Source organism: Salvelinus alpinus, chromosome 20 (genome assembly GCF_045679555.1).
Source record: "Salvelinus alpinus chromosome 20, SLU_Salpinus.1, whole genome shotgun sequence".
Taxonomy (NCBI): Eukaryota; Metazoa; Chordata; class Actinopteri; order Salmoniformes; family Salmonidae; genus Salvelinus; species Salvelinus alpinus.
The window spans coordinates 28,506,051-28,531,707 of NC_092105.1; the positions used below are offsets into that span (position 1 = coordinate 28,506,051).

At 43.2% G+C, this 25,657-nt stretch overlaps 1 protein-coding gene and 1 pseudogene across 2 annotated transcripts in view; both read left to right on the plus strand.

Annotated features, from left to right (window-relative positions):
* Positions 1-668: 668 nt before the first annotated feature.
* On the plus strand, positions 669-3,313 carry LOC139547099 (myosin light chain kinase, smooth muscle-like; annotated as a pseudogene).
* Positions 3,314-7,312: 3,999 nt separating this feature from the next.
* The window catches only part of LOC139546630 (leishmanolysin-like peptidase), a 29,275-nt gene continuing 10,930 nt past the window's right edge, over positions 7,313-25,657 (plus strand). For both annotated transcript variants that reach the window (XM_071355242.1, XM_071355243.1), the window contains exons 1-12: positions 7,313-7,637; positions 7,991-8,088; positions 8,192-8,222; positions 8,409-8,491; positions 10,846-10,963; positions 13,688-13,866; positions 14,059-14,164; positions 14,325-14,419; positions 14,586-14,703; positions 14,918-15,025; positions 22,123-22,199; positions 22,416-22,526. In XM_071355242.1, coding sequence (XP_071211343.1) covers positions 7,515-7,637; positions 7,991-8,088; positions 8,192-8,222; positions 8,409-8,491; positions 10,846-10,963; positions 13,688-13,866; positions 14,059-14,164; positions 14,325-14,419; positions 14,586-14,703; positions 14,918-15,025; positions 22,123-22,199; positions 22,416-22,526 — 1,247 coding nt within the window. In that variant the 5' untranslated portion in view covers positions 7,313-7,514. The remainder of the gene's footprint in view (positions 7,638-7,990; positions 8,089-8,191; positions 8,223-8,408; positions 8,492-10,845; positions 10,964-13,687; positions 13,867-14,058; positions 14,165-14,324; positions 14,420-14,585; positions 14,704-14,917; positions 15,026-22,122; positions 22,200-22,415; positions 22,527-25,657) is intronic.

Consider the following 25,657-nt stretch of genomic DNA (forward strand, 5'->3'; position numbering starts at 1 on the left):
ACCGCTGAGGTGAAGTGGTACCATAATGGAAAATTGATAACAGAGAGCAGGAGGTAGTGTATGTCCAACCTGAGTGGAGTTCTGTATCTTCAAATTCTTGACTGCACCACAGAGGACAGTGGCACTTACCGTGTCGTCTGCACTAACGCAGTGGGAGAATGCTCAGACTACGCCACTTTCGATGTCGCAGGCATGGGAGAGTATTCTAGCTATATGCCACCTTGGGAAGATGAGGAACCACCAGCTCTTCCTGTGCCAAATATCCTCCTACAAGACAGTTGAAACACATGAAACACACATGGAGGAGTCCAGCACCTTTGTAAGTAAGAAGACTACTCTACCCTCAACAATCCTGAAAAAAACACAGTCCCTTACCTTTAACGAGGGAGAGACTGACAGATTTGCCTGTGATGTTGATGGTGAACCGGTGCCAACTGTGACCTGGATGCACGAGGGACAAATTATTGGATCATCTGTTCGTCACTACAGAACAGTACAAGTCTACTTTTGAAATCACTTCTGGTGAGGTGTCAGACGAAGGCAGCTACTCAATCGTGGTGGAGAACTCTGAGGACAGCCAAGAGGTGCACTTCAGTCTAACCATCTGCTGACTGGAAGCCAAAGAGGAGGCCTCTTCTACAGTGACATACTCAGACAAAGAGCCCACAATGAAATCTCGTAGTCCAGTCATGTCTCCACCAAGAGTGAAGTCTCCTGAATCAATCAGCTCTCCATAGAGAATCATGTCTCCTACCAGCCCTACACCTAAATCACCCACTGAGAAAGTCACCCTAAAAACAAAGCCCTCCATCTCATCTGGTCTTCAGGACATGACTGCATCTGCAGAGTCCATCATCAAGCTGACAGTGAAAATGACTGGAGATCCTAAACCTGAGATCTCATGGATGAAGGATGGAAAGGTCATTTCATTTTGTCACATTTGATTTATTAGTCACACTTACTACATTTTGAATTTACATTTGAAAGGAAATAAATATAGGTTGAAATATAACCTTTTCACTTTCTTTCTTTTTTCATTTGCAGACTCATTCATGGTGGAAAATATAACATTTATGAAGAACATGATTTGGCACACCTTGAAATCTATGAATCTGGGGCCTCTGATAGTGGAGTTTACAAATGCACATTTACTGATAGGTCTGGGTCATCATTCACAAGCCGCATTGTCTCTATTCAAGGTATTTATATTGATTTATCATAATTGAAGTCCCATTCTGGTGATAGTATTATCTTTGTATTATGTATTCAATCAATGTATCTCTTGTCCTGTATCTATAAACCTTATAATTCTGCATATGACATAATATGTAATCAATGTATCTCTTTATCTGTCTTAGCTTCAAACAAAACTAAAGCACTTGCAACAAAAACAGAATTCTCAGAGCAAGTTATGAAAAAGGAAATTGTCTACGGAGAGGTTGAGTCTGACACAGAAATCAAGGCGCCCCATACTCAAATGGTCATGCCTGAAAGCCAGTCTCTCACCCTGAGAGCCAACATCCATGGAGCTTCAGATGGATCGTGAACGGAATGGAACTGGCCAACTCAGAGGACTACAGATATGGTGTGTCTGGAAACAACCATACAATGTTCATCAAGAAGGTCAGCCAATACGAGCAGGAGGTCATCACATGTGAAGCCAAAACCGAGCATGTGCTGGTCAAGTGCCAGTCTGACACCACTGTCACTGAAGCACAATCTGATGCACCATCATTCCTTGTGCAGCCACGCTCTCAGAATGTCAACGAAGGACAGAACATCAAGTTCACATGTGAGATTGCAGGAGAACTTGCCCCTGAAATTGAGTGTCTTAAAGACAACATCATGGTGAGTAAGCTAAAAAGAGTTTTGTAAATAATGTTTGATTTGATTTCTTCAATTCAATACAACAGAACTGTATTCATCCCATCAGGGGCAATCAGAAAAAGCAAGTCCGGTTACAAATATCACTAGATACTTGAATAATAAAAAACACAAACTAATACTTTAATTCGGTCTCTCTACTTACAGGTATCTACGACCTTAAACAGGAAACTGAGCTGTTCAAAAAATGTATACACTCTGGAGATTATTGAGGCCACAGTTGCAGACAGTGGCAAATAGACCATCAAAGCCAAAAACAAATATGGACAGTACTCTGGAACATCATCTCTCAACATCACCAGTAAGTTATCAATCCTTTATCAATCCATTGTTTAATTAAAAGCTTACAGTACATTGTGATAATGCAAAGCTTTCCCAAGTTTTATGAAAACTTTAACTTGAGTCGCTAAATTTTACTAATAGCTTAAATTAAAGACTAAGATGTAATTTTCCTAACCAGTATTGTCCATGTGTTATTTGTTTATATTCATACAGATGGTCTTGAGTATCTCCATTGAGAATTGACCATTTAGCCATGTACTTCATCATTTGCGTTATTCGCACAGCTCTTGTTCAAGAACCTGCCAAAATGGTTATAAAGGAGCAAAGTGCTGCTGCTGCCAGCTTGCACAGTGACAGTTTCTCAGCCACATCAGTCCATATGGCTGGAGCATCAATGGCGCAAGAGGGCTCTTTCCATAGCCAATTTGAAAGCATGTCTGCTGCTAGCGTGTCCGCCATAACATCTGAATCAATGGTATCCATGAGCTACAGCAGTATCACGGAAATGTCAAGTGAAATGATATCAAGTCATGCTATTTCAACTCATGGCTCCTCAATGAGCGCCCTTATTCATGGTGGCGGCAAAGGTGAGATGCATTTCCCTTGCCCATATAGTATACTGTATCTAGAATTAGTATAGTCTTGAGTTTGTTGTTCTGCTTTAAATGACAAGTAGAGAAGATGACATGTTAATTAATTCCTTTATTTTTTTATCATTGCTTCTAGCTCCCAAAATCCAATCTCTCCCAGAGGATATCAGCATTGAGCCAAGAAAGACTTTGAGCGTGTCCTGTGCTTTCTCTGAACACCCAACACCTGAGATTGAGTGGGTCCGCTCAGGGAAACAGTGTGATGAAGAGCGTGGCAGGTGTCACATTGAGGCCACCGTGGACCTCACTACCCTTGTCATCCCCTGTGTGAAGGAAAATGATGCCGGAGCGTACGCCCTCAAACTGTCCAACGGGCTTGGATCTGCTATGGCAACTGTCAACATTCATATTCGATCCATGTAAAAAAAATACTTTAATAATTTCTATCCTCCATTTTCCCCCCTCCAGTACCTTTTTATTTATTGAATTAGCAAAAGTAATCTTTACTTGATAAAGACCTGGATTTATGTTCTTGTAAAAAACATTTTTATATATACCAAACTTGACTAAGTCTAAAGTTGTTATAAAATGTGCCATATTGGATAATTATGACTCAGATTGTTTTTACCACTTTTCTGTGACATGTACATAATGTACAGTATATAGCTGAATTTAACGGTTTTGGAAAATGTATGCATTGCTATTTATGACAACATTAACTGAAAAAATAATAATGTTTTAACATGAGAAAGTTTCACATTAAACGAATACCCTGTTAAACCTGAAACTAAACTCTGTGCCTCAACAAAAAGTTGATGTCTTAAGATTGCCTCAACAGGTAGAGAGGCTCCCTGTTGAAGTTGACTAAATCAGAGAGATGAGATGTTAGACACTGTATGTTATTACCTGCAGTGTTATTATCATACTCCTATGAATTGTAACAGGATCATAAGACCCTGAGTGCTGTTTGCATAAACCCTCATGTAAGCAGCACAACTAGGTATTGTGTTCTGACTGACTCATAACCACCATTTTAATGACATGCTCAACATGTGAGCAGCCTGCACTTTGTGTGCTATTTTTAAGTGCACTGTTTCTGGCAATGGACAGTTGAATTTGCTTTTTAAAACGTAACATAACCTGGCCATTAAAAAACAAAAGTAAATTAAAGTACTTCACTGCAGAAGCAGTGCCACCTCTAGGAGGATTGCTAGGTAATATTTTGTGTGTGTTTTAGTTTTGGAATTTCACCTTGTCAGTAGTCAGGGTAACCATCAAGTGAATGTACCACGGTGATACCATCTACCGTGAAACAAAGAAAGCAAAACACATGACTAATTATGCCCTGCACTTTGATTTAATTGAGTCTATTGATGTAGAATCACTACTATATTCATCCTTGAGTTTTATGTCACCGATTTAATAAAGCAGTATTTCAGCACTAGTGAATTACTGTTTCTTTATTTGCCTCAATTACGTGTGTTGTTGTTCAGTTTCTTTTCCTTATCAATGATTCCACCACTTTTACATTTTCAAATATAACAAATAATCACTAAGGTAAACGGGAAAATAATAACTAAAGTATGTAACAATCTATAAGGGTCAATGTCATATATGTTACGAATCCCGCAGAAGATGGTGCCTCTTCCCGTTCGGGCGGCGCTCGGCTGTCGTCGTCTCCGGCCTACTAGCTGCCACCGATCCCCTTTTCTGTTTCATTTAGTTTTGTCTGATTTGTTGCACCTGTTTTGTGTTTAGGTTTATTGTGGGCTATTTAAACCCAGTTGGCCCGCCGACTTTTGTGCGGGCTTGTTTTTCTGTTTGTGGTGTCGTATTTTCTTGTGGTGTCTGTTCCATGTGGATTTTGTCCTGTTTGTTTTGGACTGTACTTGACGCGCCCTTGTAGGTGTGGCGTAGCCGTCTCGTTATATTCTTTTGGAATATTAAATCCACTTGCTTCTCACTACCCTGCTCTCTGCGCCTGACTCCTTCATCACCACTTTTGGAATTGTGACAATATACAACTGTGATTGATTGTTTCATCCACACAAATGAAGTAACTTTACAGCGTTGAGCCAAATATCAGCTGCCCTCTGAACAAAGACTGACCAAATACCCAGGTTAAAAAGGCAAAGTGCAGTTCAAACAATAACAAAGCAACAACCCGCCACTTGTTTTGGTAAACAGCTGAGGGATGGAGCTGGAGAAATGTTACTATTCTCAAATTCATAGACAAGAGCTATGGATGCAAGGACTGACCATCCATGAGGTCATCAAAATTATAGTTTTAACATTGACATTGTTTACAAACATTGGAGTAAAACAAGCTTATATTTTGAGTTCTGATGGGGTGCGACAGTTGAACTAAGCTCACAAGACAATAAGTTATATTCTTAAAGAATCAATAGCTATATATCATTAATTTAACTGTCAATAAATGGATGTAGCAGCAACTGAAGATTGCAGATGCGGATGATGCAGCTGCAGGAATAGCATACAACAGATGTACAGTACGAGTCAAAAGTTTAGACACAACTATTCATTCAAGGGCCTTTCTTTATTTTTACTATTTTCTACATTGTAGAATAATAGCGAAGACATCAAAACTATGAAATAACACATATGGAATCTTGTAGTAACTAAAAAACTGTTAAACAAATCTAAATATATTTGATATTCTTCAAAGTAGCCACCCTTCACATTGATGACAGCTTTGCACACTCTTGGCATTCTCTCAATATGCTTCATGAGGTAGTTGTTACCTGGAATGCATTTCAATTAACAGGTGTGCCTTGTCAAAAGTTAATTTGTGGAATTTCTTTCCTTCTTAATGCGTTCGAGCCAATCATTTGTGTTGTGACAAGGTAGGGGTGGTATACAGAAGATAGCCCATATTTGGTAAAAGACCAAGTCCATATTATTGCAAGAACAGCTCAAATAAGCAAAGAGAAATGACAGTCCATCATTACTTTAAGATATGCAGTGCAGTCAATCGGAAAATGTCAAGAACTTTGAACGTTTCTTCAAGTGCAGTCGCAAAAACCATCAAGCGCTATGATGAAACTGGCTCTCATGAGTACTGCCACAGGAAAGGAAGACCCAGAGTTACCTCTGCTGCAGAGGATAAGTTCATTAGAGTTACCAGCCTCAGAAATTGCAGCCCAAATAAATGCTTCACAGAGTTCAAGTAACAGACACATCTCAACATCAACTGTTCAGATGAGACTGTGTGGAATCAGGACTTCATGGTCGAAAAGCTGCAAAGAAACCACTACTAAAGGACACCAATGAGAAGAGACTTGCTTGGGCAAGAAACATGAGCAATGGACATTAGACCGGTGGAAATCTGTTCTTTAGTCCAAATTTGAGATTTTTGTTTCCAACCTCTGTGTCTTTGTGAGACACAGAGTAGGTGAACGGATGATCTCCGCATGTGTGGTTTACACCGTGAAGCATGGAGAAGGAGGTGTGATGGTGTGGGGGTGCTTTGCTGGTGACTGTCTGATTTATTTGGAATTCAAGGCACACTTAACCAGCATGGCTACCACAGCATTCTGCAGCAACACGCCATCCCACCTGGTTTGCGCTTAGTGGGACTATCATTTGTTTTTCAACAGGACAATGACCCAACACACCTCCAGGCCGTATAAGAGCTATTTGACCAAGAAGGAGAGTGATCGAATGCTGCATCAGATGACCTGGCCTCCACAATCACCCAACCTCAATCCAATTGAGATGGTTTGGGATGAGTTGGACCGCAGAGTGAAGGAAAAGCAGCCAACAAGTTCTGAGTGTTTGTGGGAACTCCTTCAAGATGGTTGGAAAAGCATTCCAGGTGAAGCTGGTTGAGAGAATGCCAAGAGCGTGCAAAGCTGTCATCAAGGCAAAGGGTGGCTACTTGGAAGAATCTGAAATATAAAATATATTTTGATTTGTTTAACATGATTCCATATGTGTTATTTCATAGTTTTGATGTCTTCACTATTATTCTACAATGTAGAAAATAGTAAAAATAAAGAAAAACTTTTGAATGAGAAGGTGTGTCCAAACTTTTTACTGGTACTGTGTGTGTGTGTATATATATATAATATATATATATATGTGTGTATGTATGTATTTACTGACAAACAAAATATATCAATCCAAACTGTGTAGCAGCCATTTCATGACTGGAAAGAGACATCTGAAACAAAACATCAAAAGGTTTAATGACATTTGGAGATTGTCAAGCCAAGCCTTCAATACTGGGTAGGTTTATAATGTAGGGAGGGATGTATTTTCTGTTTGTCAAGAGTGACCTAGTCTATTTATTGTGGTGTTGAAAACGCAAACCATGATATGGAAGCGCTCGAAGTCGGTATGGTTTGTTTATTGGTTTACAGTACAAAGGGCGGGGTCATGTGAAAATATTTTTAACATTGGGAAGGTGGGTTTTATAATAATACCTTGAGTTGGTCCAGCCCCCCAGTAAATGTCGAGCATGCAGCTCCCCATGTATTGTTAAGATGGCAAACTTTTGTTGTGAAGCTTTTTTCAGGGAAATCTGACGACCCGGAAGTGATGATGTAAGACTAAGCACTAGCAGCTAAACTAAAGGCTAAAGCTAGCAACACACGGGCAAATTGCATTGGTTTCGCCGGCCTAATAAGATATATACCTATCAATAACATAGTGGTGGAGGGGCATCGTTCTCTCTGTGCGCTGTGATTATGAAACAGGAGTTCAATCACTACTGGTGTCAGCTTCGCTGGACATAAGATGGCGACAGAGTTGATACGCTTTTGGAAGCTTGGGTCATTGAGCCGTATCTGCACCTTCTCCCTTCTATTTCTGTTTGTGCATTGTCATACGTGTAAACATCAAGTTCCATCTCCGTCGGAGGTGAGTGTCGTTATCGCTTGCTTACCAGTTATTTTCTCGTAAGGAATTGATACATAGCTGAGGTACTTTGCGTGGGGCGCTTGAGCCATGGCAATAGGGGCGTATTAGGTAGATTGTTAAAAAGTACCGAGTAGGGGTGATGGGTATTTTGGGGGCTGGGCCCTGTTGAAAATGTTACATTACAGAAAGGTTAACTTTTTTAAATACAAATGTTAATTTATTGCATGCAATTACATTTATTATTTACACGAAGAGCGCTGTATCAAATTAAAGCTAGTATAACACCGACCTCATTCTTTCTACATGATAATACATTACTACCGCTACTTTTCTTTCAACAATGTTTCTTGTAGGTTGTCCATAAAGTGTACCTGAAGTCTGAAAGATTAACCAAAAGAAGCTCTGATCAACAATTGAAGATAACGATAATTTATGATTCAAGTGTGGACAAGTAAGTACATTTTTTCTTACTACAGAGTTGTCAGTTTGTAATGTAAGTGTGTGCCAGGCTTTACTGTAACCTGGTTATTATAAATACATGTCTTCTTCCAAAGGTTAACTTCAAATAAAAGAAGACTTGTGAAGGTATGTTTGTGTGAATGAGGTCAGATATATTTTCCATTGACATACAGGACAATAGGTATATTGTCATGTCTATCATGGCTATGACAATGTTACCTTTGAAGTTTTGTTGCTGCTGGCTAATATTATGTTGTGTGTCCTTTTTAGCTGGAGGCTGGTTAATAAACACTGCCTTTTTGTTTTCTACAGGATACACTTTTTCCACAAGCAATTGATTATCTACAGAAGGCATTTCAGGTTCGCCGGCAAGCAGGACCTGTATTACTCAGCAGGTAATGTTCTCACCTCCCATCACCCTCCAGCACAGTTCATTAACATGATCACCCTCCAGCATAGTCCATTAACATGATCACCCTCCAGCACAGGACATTAACATGATCACCCTCCAGCACAGGCCATTAACATGATCACCCTCCAGCACAGGCCATTAACATGATCACCCTCCACCACAGTTCATTAACATGATCACCCTCCAGCACAGTTCATTAACATGATCACCCTCCAGCACAGTTCATTAACATGATCACCCTCCAGCACAGTTCATTAACATGATCACCCTCCAGCAAAGTTCATTAACATGATCACCCTCCAGCAAAGTTCATTAACATGATCACCCTCCAGCACAGTTCATTAACATGATCACCATCCAGCACAGTTCATTAACATGATCACCCTCCAGCACAGGCCATTAACATGATCACCCTCCAGCACGGTCCAAGATCATGATCACCCTCCAACACGGTCCAAGATCATGATCACCCTCCAACACGGTCCAAGATCATGATCACCCTCCAACACGGTCCAAGATCATGATCACCCTCCAACGCGGTCCACTGACATGGTCAGCCTCCAACGCGGTCCACTGACATGGTCAGCCTCCAACGCGGTCCACTGACATGGTCACCCTCCAACGCGGTCCACTGACATGGTCACCCTCCAACGCGGTCCACTGACATGGTCACCCTCCAACGCGGTCCACTGACATGGTCACCCTCCAACGCGGTCCACTGACATGGTCACCCTCCAACGCGGTCCACTGACATGGTCACCCTCCAACGCGGTCCACTGACATGGTCACCCAAAAACGCGGTCCACTGACATGGTCACCCTCCAACGCGGTCCACTGACATGGTCACCCTCCAACGCGGTCCACTGACATGGTCACCCTCCAACGCGGTCCACTGACATGGTCACCCTCCAACACGGTCCTGGAACATGATCACCCTCCAACACGGTCCTGAAACATGATCACCCTCCAACGCGGTCCACTGACATGATCACCCTCCAACGCGGTCCGGAAACATGATCACCCTCCAACACGGTCCTGGAACATGATCACCCTCCAACACGGTCCTGGAACATGATCACCCTCCAACGCGGTCCACTGACATGATCACCCTCCAACGCGGTCCTGGAACATGATCACCCTCCAACACGGTCCTGGAACATGATCACCCTCCAACGCGGTCCTGGAACATGATCACCCTCCAACGCGGTCCTGGAACATGATCACCCTCCAACACGATCCTGGAACATGATCACCCTCCAACACGGTCCTGGAACATGATCACCCTCCAACACGGTCCTGGAACATGATCACCCTCCAACACGGTCCTGGAACATGATCACCCTCCAACCCCGTTCTGGAACATGATCACCCTCCAACGCGGTCCTGGAACATGATCACCCTCCAACACGGTCCTGGAACATGATCACCCTCCAACACGGTCCTGGAACATGATCACCCTCCAACACGGTCCTGGAACATGATCACCCTCCAACGCGGTTCTGGAACATGATCACCCTCCAACGCGGTCCTGGAACATGATCACCCTCCAACGCGGTCCTGGAACATGATCACCCTCCAACGCGGTCCTGGAACATGATCACCCTCCAACGCGGTCCTGGAACATGATCACCCTACAACGCGGTCCTGGAACATGATCACCCTCCAACGCGGTCCTGGAACATGATCACCCTCCAACGCGGTCCTGGAACATGATCACCCTCCAACGCGGTCCTGGAACATGATCACCCTCCAACGCGGTCCTGGAACATGATCACCCTCCAACGCGGTCCTGGAACATGGTCACCCTCCAACGCGGTCCTGGAACATGGTCACCCTCCAACACGGTCCTGGAACATGATCACCCTCCAACACGGTCCTGGAACATGATCACCCTCCAACACGGTCCTGGAACATGGTCACCCTCCAACACGGTCCTGGAACATGGTCACCCTCCAACACGGTCCTGGAACATGATCACCCTCCAACGCGGTCCTGGAACATGGTCACCCTCCAACACGGTCCTGGAACATGATCACCCTCCAACACGGTCCTGGAACATGATCACCCTCCAACGTGGTTCAAGAACATGTTCTCATTTCAAGAAGACAATAAAATAGTTTAATGTTTGTAATTCAGTTGAGGTAGTGAGTGTAGCATTTTAAGATGTGTCAAGATCATCTATATTGTTGAATAGGCCAAAAACACTGAATGCTTCTCATATATTGAATATCTAAAGGGCACGCTAAGCTATGTCAAGTCATTAATGCAAGGCTCGATCAGTCAAGCGGTTCAGTTCATGCATCTTTCTCTTGCATTATAAAATGTGTTTCTGTTCAGACAATGTGTGACCAATCAGTATCTGAGGAAGAAAGATGACCCTCACCGCTACTGCCAGGGAGCATGTGCAGACATCACTAAGTGTGGACCCGTCATTGTTCCTGACCATCATCTGCAGGTCAGTCTACGCCACAGAAATTGGAACATGAGGTGTAGTGACAAAGTAGGTTGGTTGATAGACTAGTTATTAGTAATACCAGGTCTCAAGTAACTTACTTAGTCAGTGTTGGTCACTGTTATTGGTCGCTGTTATGAACATGTGATTTCTGGTAATGATTTGTTATTAATAAAACATGGAAAGTACATCATCATTATAGGTGCCAGTCCTTCCACTGTTCCTCTACGCATAGGGACAATGTACCACCAGGCACCCGTGGACCATTCTGTAGTTATGGGATTAGCTAATGCAGCTCAGTGAAATTAGAATTATGATAGGGCTTAGGTTGGAGTGCCTGTTGTGTGCAGAACTGAGGGTGGCCTCACTGACCTGACAGCCTCAAACAAGATTAGCACTTCTGGTTCATGGGTCGTTTAAGACAGTCCAGAAGCTTTTGTCTTCTAAACTACCTCTATTGCTTGTTACTCACCTTTTTAAGCTTGGCCTTTTTAACCAGCGATGTTATTGTTCCTTTAGACATCTATTTAATCACTTTAAATACAATATTATTTGACTTAGCCTGAAGACATAATAGTTAGCCTCCATGCTCCACTCTGTTTCCTCTATATGTTACCTACTCACCTGGCTTGCTACCATTGCCTCCTGCTGCTATCTTCAACAGGGCTCTCTTGTAAAAGAGATTATCTCAATGAGACTAAACAAGGTTAAACTGAAACCGTCCTCAACACGCACATGATCCAACTGTCTGCGTGGAATTTGAATTCCAGCCACATCGGTCTTCACACTCTTCCTCTGTGTCCCCCTGCTCATTCCGTTTAGTCCTAGCAATAAAACATAAAAAACCTCATATACAGTTGAAGTCAGAAGTTTACATACACCTTAGCCAAATACATTTAAACTCAGTTTTTCACAATTCCTGACATTTTATCCTAGTAAAAATTCCCTGTCTTAGGTCAGTTAGGATCATCACTTTATTTTAAGAATGTGAAATGTCAGAATAATAGTAGAGTGATTTATTTCAGCTTTTATTTCTTTCATCACATTCCCAGTGGGTCAGAAGTGTACATACACTCAATTAGTATTTGGCAGCATTGCCTTTAAATGGTTTAACTTGGGTCAAACGTTTTGGGTAGCCTTCCACAAGCTTCCCACAATAAGTTGGGTGAATTTTGGCCCATTCCTCCTGACAGAGCTGGTGTAACGGAGTCAGGTTTGTAGGCCTCCTTGCTCGCACACGCTTTTTCAGTTCTGCCCACAAATCACACACTTTCAATAGGATTGAGGTCAGGGCTTTGTGATGGCCACTCCAATACCTTGACTTTGTTGTCCTTCAGCCATTTTGCCACAACTTTGGAAGTATGCTTGGGGTTATTGTCCATTTGGAAGACCCATTTGCGACCAAGCTTTAACTACCTGACTGATGTCTTGAGATGTTGCTTCAATATCCACATAATTTTCCTCCCTCATGATGCCATCTATTTTGTGAAGTGCACCAGTCTCAACTGCAGCAAAGCACCCCCACAACATGATGCTGCTACCCCCGTGCTTCACGGTTGGGATGGTTTTCTTCTGCTTGCAAGCCTCCCCTTTTCCTCCAAACATAACGATGGTCATTTTGGCCAAATCGTTCTATTTTTGTTTCATCAGACCAGAGGACATTTCTCCAAAAAGTACGATCTTTGTCCCCATGTGCAGTTGCAAACCGTAGTCTGGCTTTTTTATGGCGGTTTTGGAGCAGTGGCTTCTTCCTTGCTGAGCGGCCTTTCAGGTTATGTTGATATAGGACTCGTTTTACTGTGGATATAGATACTTTTGTACCCGTTTCCTCCAGCATCTTCACAAGGTTCTTTGCTGTTGTTCTGGGATTGATTTGCACTTTTCGCACCAAAGTACGTTAATCTCTAGGAGACAGAACGCGTCTCCTTCCTGAGCGGTATGATGGGTATGTGGTCCCATGGTGTTTATACTTGCGTGCAATTGTTTGTACAGAAGAATGTGGTACCTTCAGGCATTTGGAAATTGCTCCCAAGGATGAACCAGACTTGTGGAGGTCTACAATTTTTTTTCTGAGGTCTTGGCTGATTTCTTTTGATTTTCCCTTGATGTCAAGCAAAGAGGCACTGAGTTTGAAGGTAGGCCTTGAAATACATCCACAGGTACACCTCCAATTGACTCAAATGATGTCAATTAGCCTATCAGAAGCTTCTAAAGCTATGACATCATTTTCTGGAATTTTCCAAGCTGTTTAAAGGCATAGTCAACTTAGTGTATGTAAGCTTCTGACTCACTGGAATTGTGACACTGAATTATAAGTGAAATAATCTGTCTGTAACCAATTGTTGGAAAAATTACTTGTGTCGTGCACAAAGTAGATGTCCTAACCGACTAGCCAAAACTATAGTTTGTTATCAAGAAATTTGTGGAGTGATTGAAAAACAAGTTTTACTGACTCCAACCTAAGTGTATGTAAACTTCTGACTTCAACTGTGTGTGTATATATATATATATATATAGCTCAACTGGTAGGCATATAGAAATGTTGGCTGATGGTGTTCTTGAGTACTGTAGTTTGATGATTTTACTGTATTACGTCCATTGTGTGATTTCCAGCAATGCAAGGTAAAGTATTTCAGGACTTACCTGTAAACGAGAACTGGGCTTCAATGCGATTTTCCTGTTTTAAATAAATAAATTAAAATGCAATTATGTATATATGAATTCCAGCAATGCAAGGTGTGCAGCGAGACAGGGAGGTCTTGTGGCTCAGCAGGGACTCCGGACGGGAAGGGGGTGGAGGGGGCTGACTTTGTCCTCTACGTCAGTGGGGTGACTACAGAACGCTGTGGACAGGAGAACATTGTGGCCTATGCTGCATACTGTCAACTGGAGTCTGAGCTGGACAGGTAAGCCTCCAACACTCTTTAAACACACCCGGTTAACCCTTTGAATATATTTTACAGGATTATAACGGGATCTTAGTCTATTCCAGATTGCCGTAGCTACTGATTGGGTCTGGTAGGTGACATGGTAGCCCATGAATAGGTCTTTTAACCCAATGATATTTTATGTCAGTTTCACTTTCTTTACCTTTTTAGACCCATTGCTGGATATGCCAACCTGTGCCCCAATATGATATCCACCCAACCTCAGGAGTTTGAGGGTATGCTGTCAACCGTCAAACACGAAGTCATACACGCCCTGGTGAGTGCATTGGAAACAATCTACTTTTTATTCCTATTGGGGTGAAGCTAGTCATGAATGACTTAAGTAAATACCATAATGAATTAAACATGTCCAACGCAGATTTCATTATTGATTGAGTAATGTTATTTAATTAATTTCTTTAACGTGTGTCCAACAGGGTTTTTCTGCAGGGCTGTTCGCATTTTATCACGATGATGATGGCAAGCCTCTGACACCTCGGTTTGCAAGTGGACTGCCAGCATTCAACGAGAGGTATGTATACTTAATCATTATCCTCCACTGTCAGGCTGTGTTTTTAGAATTGCGCTTTTTGTTATAAGCACCAAGCCTAGACGAAAATACGATGCACAACAGAAAAATTATTATATGTTTCTAAAATCATGTTGATGTTTGAGAGAACTTTTGCTTTCTATTATAGTTTAGGCCTGTATCAGTGGAGTGATGCAGTGATACGTAAAGTGACTCGATTATGGGACATCCGTGGTGGCGTGATGGTCCGACATGAAGTTCATCTTCTAGTGACACCGCGTGTTGTGGTAAGAAATCCTGCTTTTAAGCTCCTCCCTGTTGAATCATGTATTTACATGTATTTGTCATTGGTAGATATGTGCCATTGTAGAGGCTGTGCTCTGTTGTTCTGTGCGGTTTTATGCTAATTTATTATTGTTGTGCTGCACTGCCCTGTGTTGTCCTGCCCTGTCCTGTAATGTGGTTAATGTTCGCGTCCTGTACCCCTGCATGTGTTTGCAGGAAGAGGCGAGGAGACACTTTGGCTGTCCCATCCTGGAGGGTATGGAGCTGGAGAACCAGGGAGGGATGGGTACTGAGCTAAACCACTGGGAGAAGAGGCTACTAGAGGTAACAGAAGGGCTTCAATTTGCATTGTACTGTGCTTAGTTTTTACTGTTCTGTACAGTATGTGCAGCCTACATTTGTGTTATAGCTTTACTTAGCCTACTAGAACTGGTGTCTGAACTGGAATTCCTGATATAGACTTAACCACGCCATATCCTTATAGCTCAGTTGGTAGAGCATGGCGCAAGCGCCAGGGTCGTGGGTTCAATTCCCACGGTGGCCAGTATGAAAAATGTATTAAAATGTATGCACTCACTACTGTATGTCTCTGGATAAGAGCATCTGCTAAATGACTAAAATGTAAATCAAATGTATTTATTTATATAGCCCTTCTTACATCAGCTGATATCTCAAAGTGCTGTACAGAAACCCAGCCTAAAACCCCAAACAGCAAGCAATGCAGGTGTAGAAGCACGTAAATGTAATTACCCTTTCACTCAGTTTCATAGTCTGTATAGCTATTGTGAATTCTTCATGTATTTCTTAGCAATAGTTCATTACTCATCATCAGCATTTACACTGAGTGTACAAAGCATTAGGAACACCTGATCTTTCCAAGACATAGACTGACCAGGTGAATCACCGTGAACGCTATGATCCCTTATTGATGTCACCTAGGGTTGCACATTTTGGGGAATATTTAAAGGTGGAAACTTTACATATATTCCTGTTAATTCCCACGGGAGTTAACGGAAATATATGCAAATTAATATTAATATCATTTAAATGTAGATGTTTTTTGCATTGGATATATTTACAATATCATATAGAGACAGAAACATAAACCTGTTACCTGATCATAAGTAGACAATTGCAAATGATTAAATCTTCCAATTGAAAAAAAACAAACATTTGTTACGAATTGAACTTTCATTAAATTAGTTGACTCTTCACATGGGATGATTTCACTGAACAACAAAATAAAGGGAATATTGAATGATCCCCAATGATCCATCGCATCTCCCAAAATTGTTTTCAATATACATCTGTAAAATGATAGTCTGGAGACTAAAGCTTTGGTTGTCTTCCTCTCAGGCTTCCATGTCTTCTCCCTGCCTCCCTCCTCAATGTCCACCTCTTGAACATCAGACTCTGAGGCCTCATCTTCACTGTCACTTTCCAACCTTGTTGAGGATGGCTCGTTGTCAGGCTCAAAAAGCCTCAAATTTGCCCGTAGACCACCAATTTTTTAACCCTTGTATTGGTCAGCCTGTTGCGTGCTTTGATGTGGGTGTTCCCAAACAAGGACCAGTTGCACTCTGAGGTGGCTGATGTTGGTGGGATTTGGAGGATGATGGAGGCAGCAGGGGAAAGAGCCTCAGATCCACAAAGTCCCTTCCACCAGGTGGCTGTTGAGATATGTTGGCACGACTGCCATATTGCATCTCCATCCCAAACTCCTTGCTTGGAAGTGTACTTTGCCAGACTGCCAAGAACCTTGCCCTAATCCAGGCCAAGGTGGCGAGACACGGTAGTGATGACACCATAGGCCTTGTTGATCTCTGCACCAGACAGGATGCTCTTGCCAGCATACTTGGGGTCCAACATGTACGCTGCTGCGTGTATGGGTTTCAGGCAGAAGTCTTCACGCTTTTTGATGTATTTCAGAACTGCAGTTTCCTCTGCTTGGAGCAACAGTGAAGTGGGCAGGGCAGTACGGATTTCTTCTTGTACATCTGCAAGCAGAGTCTGAACATCAGACAGGATGGCATTGTCTCCCTCAATCAGTGCAATGGCTACTGCTATATGTTTCAGGAGTTTCAGGCTGCTTACCACTCTCTCCCAAAATACATAATCTAGGAGGATCCTCTTGATGGGGCTGTCCATATTGGCAGACTGTTATATTGCCATTTCTTGGAGACAGACCTTCCCCTCCAGGAGACTGTCAAACATGATGACAACACCACCCCAACGGTTGTTGCTGGGCAGCTTCAATGTGGTGCTCGTATTCTTCTCACTTGCTTGGTGAGGTAGATTGCTGCTAGAACTTGATGACCCTTCACATACCTAACCATTTCCTTGGCTCTTTTGTAGAGTGTATCCATTGTTTTCAGAGCCATGATGTCCTTGAGGAGCAGATTCAATGCATGAGCAGCACAGCCAATGGGTGTGATGTGAGGGTAGGACTCCTCCACTTTAGACCAAGCAGCCTTCATGTTCGCAGCATTGTCTGTCACTAGTGCAAATACCTTCTGTGGTCCAAGGTCATTGATGACTGCCTTCAGCTCATCTGCAATGTAGAGACCGGTGTGTCTGTTGTCCCTTGTGTCTGTGCTCTTGTAGAATTCTGGTTGAGGAGTGGAGATGATGTAGTTAATTATTCCTTGCCCACGAACATTCAACCACCCATCAGAGATGATTGCAATACAGTCTGCTTTCTCTATGATTTGCTTGACCTTCACTTGAACTCTGTTGAACTCTGCCTCCAGCAAATGAGTAGATAAAGCATGTCTGGTTGGAGGGGTGTATGCTGGGCAAAGAACATTCAGAAATATCTTCCAATACACATTGCCTGTGAGCATCAGAGAGGAACCAGTTGCATAAACAGCTCGAGCAAGACATTCATCAGCATTTCTTTGACTACGTTCCTTCATTGAGTCAAAAAAACTTCTGATTCCAGGAGGACCATGAGCTGTTGCTATTGATAAGGTGTCTGATTCATCATTTTCACCTTGAATAGAAGTAGAGGGACTTTTGTCAGAGGTTGCTTGTTGTGAGCTCTGAGGGAACTTTATGCACTTGGCCAGATGATTCTGCATCTTTGTTGCATTCTTCACATATGATTTGGCACAGTATTTGTAAATGTACACAGCTTTTCCTTCTACATTAGCTGCAGTGGAATGTCTCCAAACATCAGATAGTGCCCGTGGCATTTTCCTGTAAAGATTAGAAAAAAATGAGTAAAAACAATTCCATGTACAGATAAATAGTTAAGCAGTTAGATTAAACATCTCCTTTTGTAAGCTAAATGTTTTTAAATGAAACATGTATGGAAACAGGTGAATTAACACTCCTCAGTTAGCAGGCTCAACAAGCAAGCTAAAACCCACATTGTAGCAAAAACAAACTAGCAGAAATTGTTAACAAGTTAGAAATTATTTAACCACACTTTGCTCTAGGCTACTATTTACTAGTTAACAAAATGATGTATGTCGTATAAAATATATTCACCCACACAGTATTGTAATCAAAACTTACCAGAAAGCATGTAGTCCTTGGCTCAGACAGTGTAGTAGTGTGGGTTCAATAGCATCTCATTAGTATGCAAGATCTTGAGAATCAGCTGTACATGTGATTGAAGAATGCACTGTGCATGCAGAGTGTTGCAATTCCATTGAATTGGGGATAGTTTAACCAAAATATGCCACAAGATCTAGAATTGCCGTATGTCAAATTGAATCAAATTTTATTAGTCACATGCGCCGAATACAACAGGTGTAGGTAGACCTTACAGTTATTTACGAGCCCCTAACCAACAGTGCAGTTTCAAAAAATATGGATAAGAATAAGAGATAAAAGTAAAGAAAGAGCAGCAGTAAAACAATAACAATATATACAAGATGGTGCCAGTACATAGTCATTGTGCGGGTCACCGGTTAGTTGAGGTGGTAGGTAGAGTTAATTAAAGTGACTATGCATAGATAACAACAGAGAGTGGCAGTGGTGTGGAGGGGGGGCAATGCAAATAGTCTGGGTAACCATTTGACTAGATGTTCAGGAGTCTTATGGCTTGGGAGTTAAAGCTGTTTAGAAGCCTTTTGGACCTAGACTTGGTGCTCTGGTACCGCTTGCCGTGTGGTAGTAGAGAGAACAGTCTATGACTAGGGTGGCTGGAGTCTTTGACAATTGTTAGGGCCTTCCTCTGACATCGCCTGGTCCTGGATGGCAGGAAGCTTGGCCCCAGTGTTGTTCTGTGCCGTTTGCACTACCCTCTGTAGTGCCTTGGGGTCGGAGGCCGAGCAGTTGCCATACCAGGCAGTGATGCAACCAGTCAGGATGCTCTCGATGGTGCAGCTGTAGAACCTTTTGAGGATCTGAGGACCCATGCTAAATCTTTTCAGTCTCCTGAGGGGGAATAGGTTTTGTCGTGCCCGCTTCACGATTGTCATGGTGTGCTTGGACCATGTTAGTTTGTTGATGTGGCCACCAAGGAACTTGAAGCTTTCAACCTGCTCCACTGCAGCCCCGTCGATGAGAATGGGGGCGTACTTGGTCCTCTTTTTCCTGTAGTCCACAATCATCTCCTTTGTCTTGATCACGTTGAGGGAGAGGTTGTTTTCCGGGCACTCCGACCTCCTCCCTATAGGCTGTCTCGTTGTTGTCGGTGATCAGGCCTACCACTGTTGTGTCATCGGCAAATTTAATGACGGTGTTGGAGTCGTGCCTGGCCGTGCAGTCCTGAATGAACAGGGAGTACAGGAGGAGGCTGAGCTCGCACCCCTAAGGGGCCCCTGTGTTGAGGATCTGCGTGGCGGATGTGTTGTTACCTACCCTTATCACCTGGGGGGGCGGCCCGTCAGGAAGTCCAGGATCCAGTTGCAGGGGAAGGTGTTTAGTCCCAGGGTCCTTAGCTTAGTGATGAGCTTTGAGGGCGCTATGGTGTTGAACACTGAGCTGTAGTCAATGAATAGTCAATGAATGGAGTGCAATTAGAGTCTGTATCATCTGTGGATCTGTTGGGGCAGTATGCAAATTTAGTGGGTCTAGGGTTTCTGGGATGATGGTGTTGATGTGAGTCATGACTTGCCTTTCAAAGCACTTCATGGCTACAGACGTGAGTGCTACAGGTCGGTAGTCATTTAGGCAGGTTACCTTAGTGTTCTTGGGCACAGGCACTATTGTGGTCTGCTTAAAACATGTTGGTGTTACAGACTCGGACAGGGAGAGGTTGAAAATGTCAGTGAAGACAATTGCTAGTTAGTCAGCGCTTGCTCGCAGTACACGTCCTGGTAATCCATCTGGCCCTGCGGCCTTGTGAATGTTGACCTGTCTTAAGATCTTACTCACATCGGCTGCGGAGAGCGTGTTCACACGGTCTTCCGGTACAGCTGTTGCTCTCATGCATGTTTCAGTGTTATTTGCCTCGAAGCGAGCATAGAAGTAGTTTAGCTTGTCCGGTAGGATTGTGTCACTGGGCAGCTCTCGGCTGTGCTTCCTTTTGTAGTCTATAATGGTTTGCAGGCCCTGCCACATCCGACGAGCGTCAGAGCTGGTGTAGTACGACTCGATCTTAGTCCTGTATTGACGCATTGCCTGTTTGATGGTTCGTCGGAAGGGCATAGCGGGATTTCTTATAAGCTTCCGGGTTAGAGTCCCACTCCTTGAAAGCGGCAGGTCTAGCCTTTAGCTCAGTGCAGATGCTGCCTGTAATCCATGACTTCTGGTTGGGGTATGTACGTACGGTCACTGTGGGGATGACATCATTGGTGCACTTATTGATGAAGCCAGTGACTGATGTGGTGTACTCTTCAATGCCATCGGAGGAATCCCGCAACATATTCCAGCATCTGCTTCATCTGACCACTTTTTATTGATCTAGTTACTGGTGCTTCCTGCTTTAATTTTTGTGTGTAAGCAGGAATCAGGAGGATGGAATTATGGTCAGATTTGCCAAATGGACGGCGAGGGAGAGCTTTGTATGTGTCTCTGTGTTTGGAGTATAGGTGGACCAGAGTTATTTTACCTCTGGTTGCACATTTAACATGCTTATAGAAATTTGGTAAAACTGATTTAGGATTCCCTGCATTAATGTCCCCGGCTACTAGAAGCGCTGCCTCTGGGTGAGCGTATTTTTGTTTGCTTATGGCGGAATACAGCTCATTCAATGCTATCTTAGTGCTAGCCTCTGACTGTGGTGGTATGTAAACAGCTACAAAGAATATAGATGAAAACTCTCTCGGTAGGTAATGTGGTCTGCAGCTTATCATGAGAAATTCTACCTCAGGCGAGCAATAGCTCGAGACTTCCTTATATAACGTGCACCAGCTGTTGTTTACAAAAATACATAGACCACCTTGTCTTACCAGACGCCGCTGTTCTATCCTGCCAGTACATCATATAACCAGCCAGCTGTATGTTGATATTGTTGTCGTGAAGCATAAGATGTTACAGTTTTTAATGTCCCGTTGGTAGTTTAATCTTCCCAATAACTCGTCCATTTTATTGTCCAAAGATTGCATGTTTGCTAGCAGAATTTAGGAAGTGGGGGTTTATTCGATCGCCTCCGACTTCTCAGCAGGCATCCCACTCTCCGGCCTCTCTTTCTGCACCTTCTCTTCACGCAAATCACAGGGCTCGGGGCCTGTTCCCGAGGGAGCCGTATATCCTCGAGCTCGTCATAGTCGTGAAAGAAGAAAAAGGGTTCTGCTAGTCTGTGGTGAGTAATCGCAGTCCTGATGTCTAGAAGTTATTTTCGGTCATAAGAGACGGTAGCGGCAACATTATGTACAAAAAGAGTATCCCACAAAAAAGGTTCAGTAAGCTAACTTAATTTTTTGCAAAATTCCCCAAATTCCCGAGCTTAAATTCCCACGGAAAATTTCCAGAAATTTACCGGAAAGTTTCCGACCCTTTGCAACCCCAATGTTACCTGTTAAATCCACTTAAATCAGTGTAGATGAAGGGGAGGAGACAGTTTAAGGAAGGATTTGTAAGCCTTTAGACAATTGATACATGAATTGTGTATGTGTGCCATGCAGAGGGTGGATGAGCAAGACAAAATATTTAACTACCTTTTGAACGGGCTATGGTAGTAGGTGCCAGGCGCACCAGTTTGAGTGTGTCAAGAATTGCAACGCTGCTGGGTTTTTCATGCTCAACAGTTTCCTGTGTGTATCAGGAATAGTCCACCACTAAAGGACATCCAGTTAACTTGGCACAACTTTGGGAAGCATTAGAGTAAACATGGGCCAGCATCCCTTTGGAATGCTTGACACCTTGTAGAGTCCATGAATTGAGGCTGCTCTGAGGGCAAAAGGAGATGCAACACAATATTATGAAGGTATTATTAATGTTTTGTACAATCAGTGTATGCGCTCATATAGGTTCATTATTAATCTATTCATAATAATAAATACTTATCCTGTTTGTATTGATAACAGAATGAAGCAATGACTGGATCTCACACCCAGAACAGAGTGTTTTCTAGGCTCACCTTGGCCATCATGGAAGACACAGGGTAGGGTTGCAGACTGTTATATGGAATACAAGAAAATAATGACTTTGACCTTTTATGTAATTTCAAGAGCTTTGACTATTAAACAACATGAAGGCTCTTTTTTATTGGGAATTGGTGTGATTGAAGGTACTTGACTTTGACATATGATTTGTATTGAAGTTCAAGAGTTTACCTGACTTGATGTGCAATGTTACCCATCATCTATGTTTTCTCTAGTTGGTACAGAGCCAACTACAGCATGGCAGAGAGGCTGGACTGGGGCAAGGGCCTGGGCTGTGACTTTGTGATGAAGAGCTGTAAATTCTGGATTGAAAGGCAACGTCAGAGGTAAGGGGCTATCTAATCTGAGTTTAGGTTTCTTACTATACACAACTGACTGAAACATCTAAACTTCTCGGAACATAGCATGCCCCTAAACGAATTTAAAGTATTACTAGCCGACACACCCGTATCTCATATGGGTCATTCCACTTGATTTCAATCACCTTTTGACCGCACCCATTTGATTTGAACGAAACATTCTATACATATTTGCTCATGGTAGAAGTGGGACCTGAATGCTAAAACATTTAGGAGATAGAGGTGCTCAAAGTTGACCCATTTTTGCATACCCCACCCTACCACCAGACATCAATTTCTTCATCACTTGAGAAGATAAACGGTTGATATTATTTAAAAGCTTATAAACAGGGTTGTGAAACTATTTGCTAATTTCTTGAAAAATATAATTTTTAATAAACATTTTCTATTTTCCTCTATTTTCCTTTAATAAACATTATCTAAAAAGGCATGAACTTTTTACATTTTAGCATATCTTGTAGTTTAGACCTTATTTTACATAATCTGAGGTGTTTGTTGTTCGGATGAGACACAGTATGCTTTTGAGTACAGGGTGGGTGTGATGTTTTGGCTGATAAATGTACTAAAATGGGAAAACAACTTTACATTTCAACTTTCAAATGGTAGCACAAAGATGGTTGGAGGCCCACACATCAGAGAATGTTGACTCGAATGGAAATATCAGTTTTAAATTATACTGTCAATCTTCCACAGGAAACCTATTGAAATCATAGAAATATACAGTCACCGACCAGTTTATTAGGTACGCCCATCTAGTACGGAACAGCGTAAATTCTTTGGGGATTGGAATTGTTTTAAAATCATATTTATATATATATATATATATTTATATATGTACCCCCCTTTTTCTCCCCAGTTTAACACCCACCCGCTTAACTTAGAAACAAGCCGCACCAATGTGTCAGAGGAAAGACCGTTTAACTGACGACTGAATTCAGCCTGCAGGCGCCCGGCCCACCACAAGGAGTCGCTAGATCACAATGAGCCAAGTAAAGCCCCTCCTGGCCAAACCCTCCCCTAACCCGGACGACGCTGGGCCAATTGTGTGCCTCCCTATGGGACTCCCTGTCATTGCCAGTTGTGACACAGCCTGGGATCGAACCTGGGTCTGTAGTGACGCCTCAAGCACTGAGATGCAGTGCCTTAGACCGCTTCGCCACTCAGGAGACCAAGGGGGATTGGATTTTACACCGTGTCGGAAACATTCCACAGGGATGTTGGTCCATGCTGACGCGATGGCATAATGCAGTTGCTGCAGATTGGACGGCGGTACATTCATGCTGAGCTCAATTGGTATCAAGAGACCTAACGTGTGCCAGGAAAACATTCCCCACACCATTACACCACCGCCACCAGCCTGTACCATTGACATCAGGCATGATGGGGCCATGGCCTCATGCTGCTATGCCAAATCCTGACTTTGCCATCAGCATGACGCAACAGGAACTGGGCAATCAATCAAATGTATCAATCAAATTTATTTATAAAGCCCTTCTTACATCAGCTGATGTCACAAAGTGCTGTACAGAAACCCAGCCTAAAACCCCAAACAGCAAGCAATGCAGGTGTAGAAGCACGGTGGCTAGGAAAAACTCCCTAGAGAGGAACCAGGCTATGATGGGTGGCCAGTCCTCTGCTGGCTGGGCCGGGTGGAGATTATAACAGAACATGGCCAAGATGTTCATAGATGACCAGCAGGGTCAAATAATAATAATCACAGTGGTTGTCGAGGGTGCAACAGGTCAGCACCTCAGGCGTAAATGTCAGTTGGCTTTTCATAGCCGATCATTCAGAGTATCTCTACCGCTCCTGCTGTCTCTACAGAGTTGAAAACAGCAGGTCTGGGACAGGTAGCACGTCCGGTGAACAGGTCAGGGTTCCATAGCCGCAGGCAGAACAGTTGAAATTGGAGCAGCAGCACGGCCAGGTGGACTGGGGACAGCAAGGAGTCATCAGGCCTGGTAGTCCTGAGGCATGGTCCTAAGGCTCAGGTCCTCAGAGACAGAGAAAGAAAGAAAGAAAAAGGGAGAGAGCGAATTAGAGAGCATACTTAAATTCACACAGGACACCGGTTAAGACAGGAGAAATACTCCAGATATAACAGACTGACCCTAGCCCCCCGACACATAAACTACTGCAGCATAAATACTGGAGGCTGAGACAGGAGGGGTCGGGAGACACATCTGACGATACCCCCGGACAGGGCCAAACAGGCAGGATATAACCCCACCCACTTTACATCCTGCGACAAGGCCGAATATAGCCCACAAAGATCTCTGCCACAGCACAACCCAAGGGGGGCGTCAACCCGGACAGGAAGATCACGTCAGTGACTCAACCTACTCAAGCGATGCACACCTCCTAGGGACGGCATGGAAGAGCACCAGTAAGCCAGTGACCCCTGTAATAGGGTTAGAGGCAGAGAATCCAAGTGGAGAAATGGGAACCGGCCAGGCAGAGACAGCATGGGCAGTTTGCTGCTCCAGTGCCTTTCCGTTCACCTTCACACTCCTGGGCCAGACTACACTCAATCATAGGACCTACTGAAGAGATGAGTCTTCAATAAAGATTTAAATGTTGAGACCGAGTCTGCGTCTCTCACATGGGTAGGCAGACCGTTCCATAAAAATGGGGCTCTATAGGAGAAAGCCCTGCCTCCGGCTGTTTGCTTAGAAATTCTAGGCACAGTAAGGAGACCTGCGTCTTGTGACCGTAGAGTACATGTAGGTATGTACGGCAGGACCAACTCAGAAAGATAGGTAGGAGCAAGCCCATGTAATGCTTTGTAGGTTAGCAGTAAAACCTTGAAATCAGCCCTTGCCTTAACAGGAAGCCAGTGTAGAGAGGCTAGCACTGGAGTAATGTGATCAAATTTTGGGGATCTAGTCAAGGTTCTTGCAGCCGTGTTTAGCACTAACTGAAGTTTATTTAGTGCTTTATCCGGGTAGCCGGAAAGTAGAGCATTGCAGTAGTCTAACCTAGAAGTGACAAAAGCATGGATTAATTTTTCTGCATCATTTTTGGACAGAAAGTTTCTGATTTTTGCAATGTTGCGTAGATGGAAAAACCTGTCCTTGAAACAGTCTTGATATGTTCGT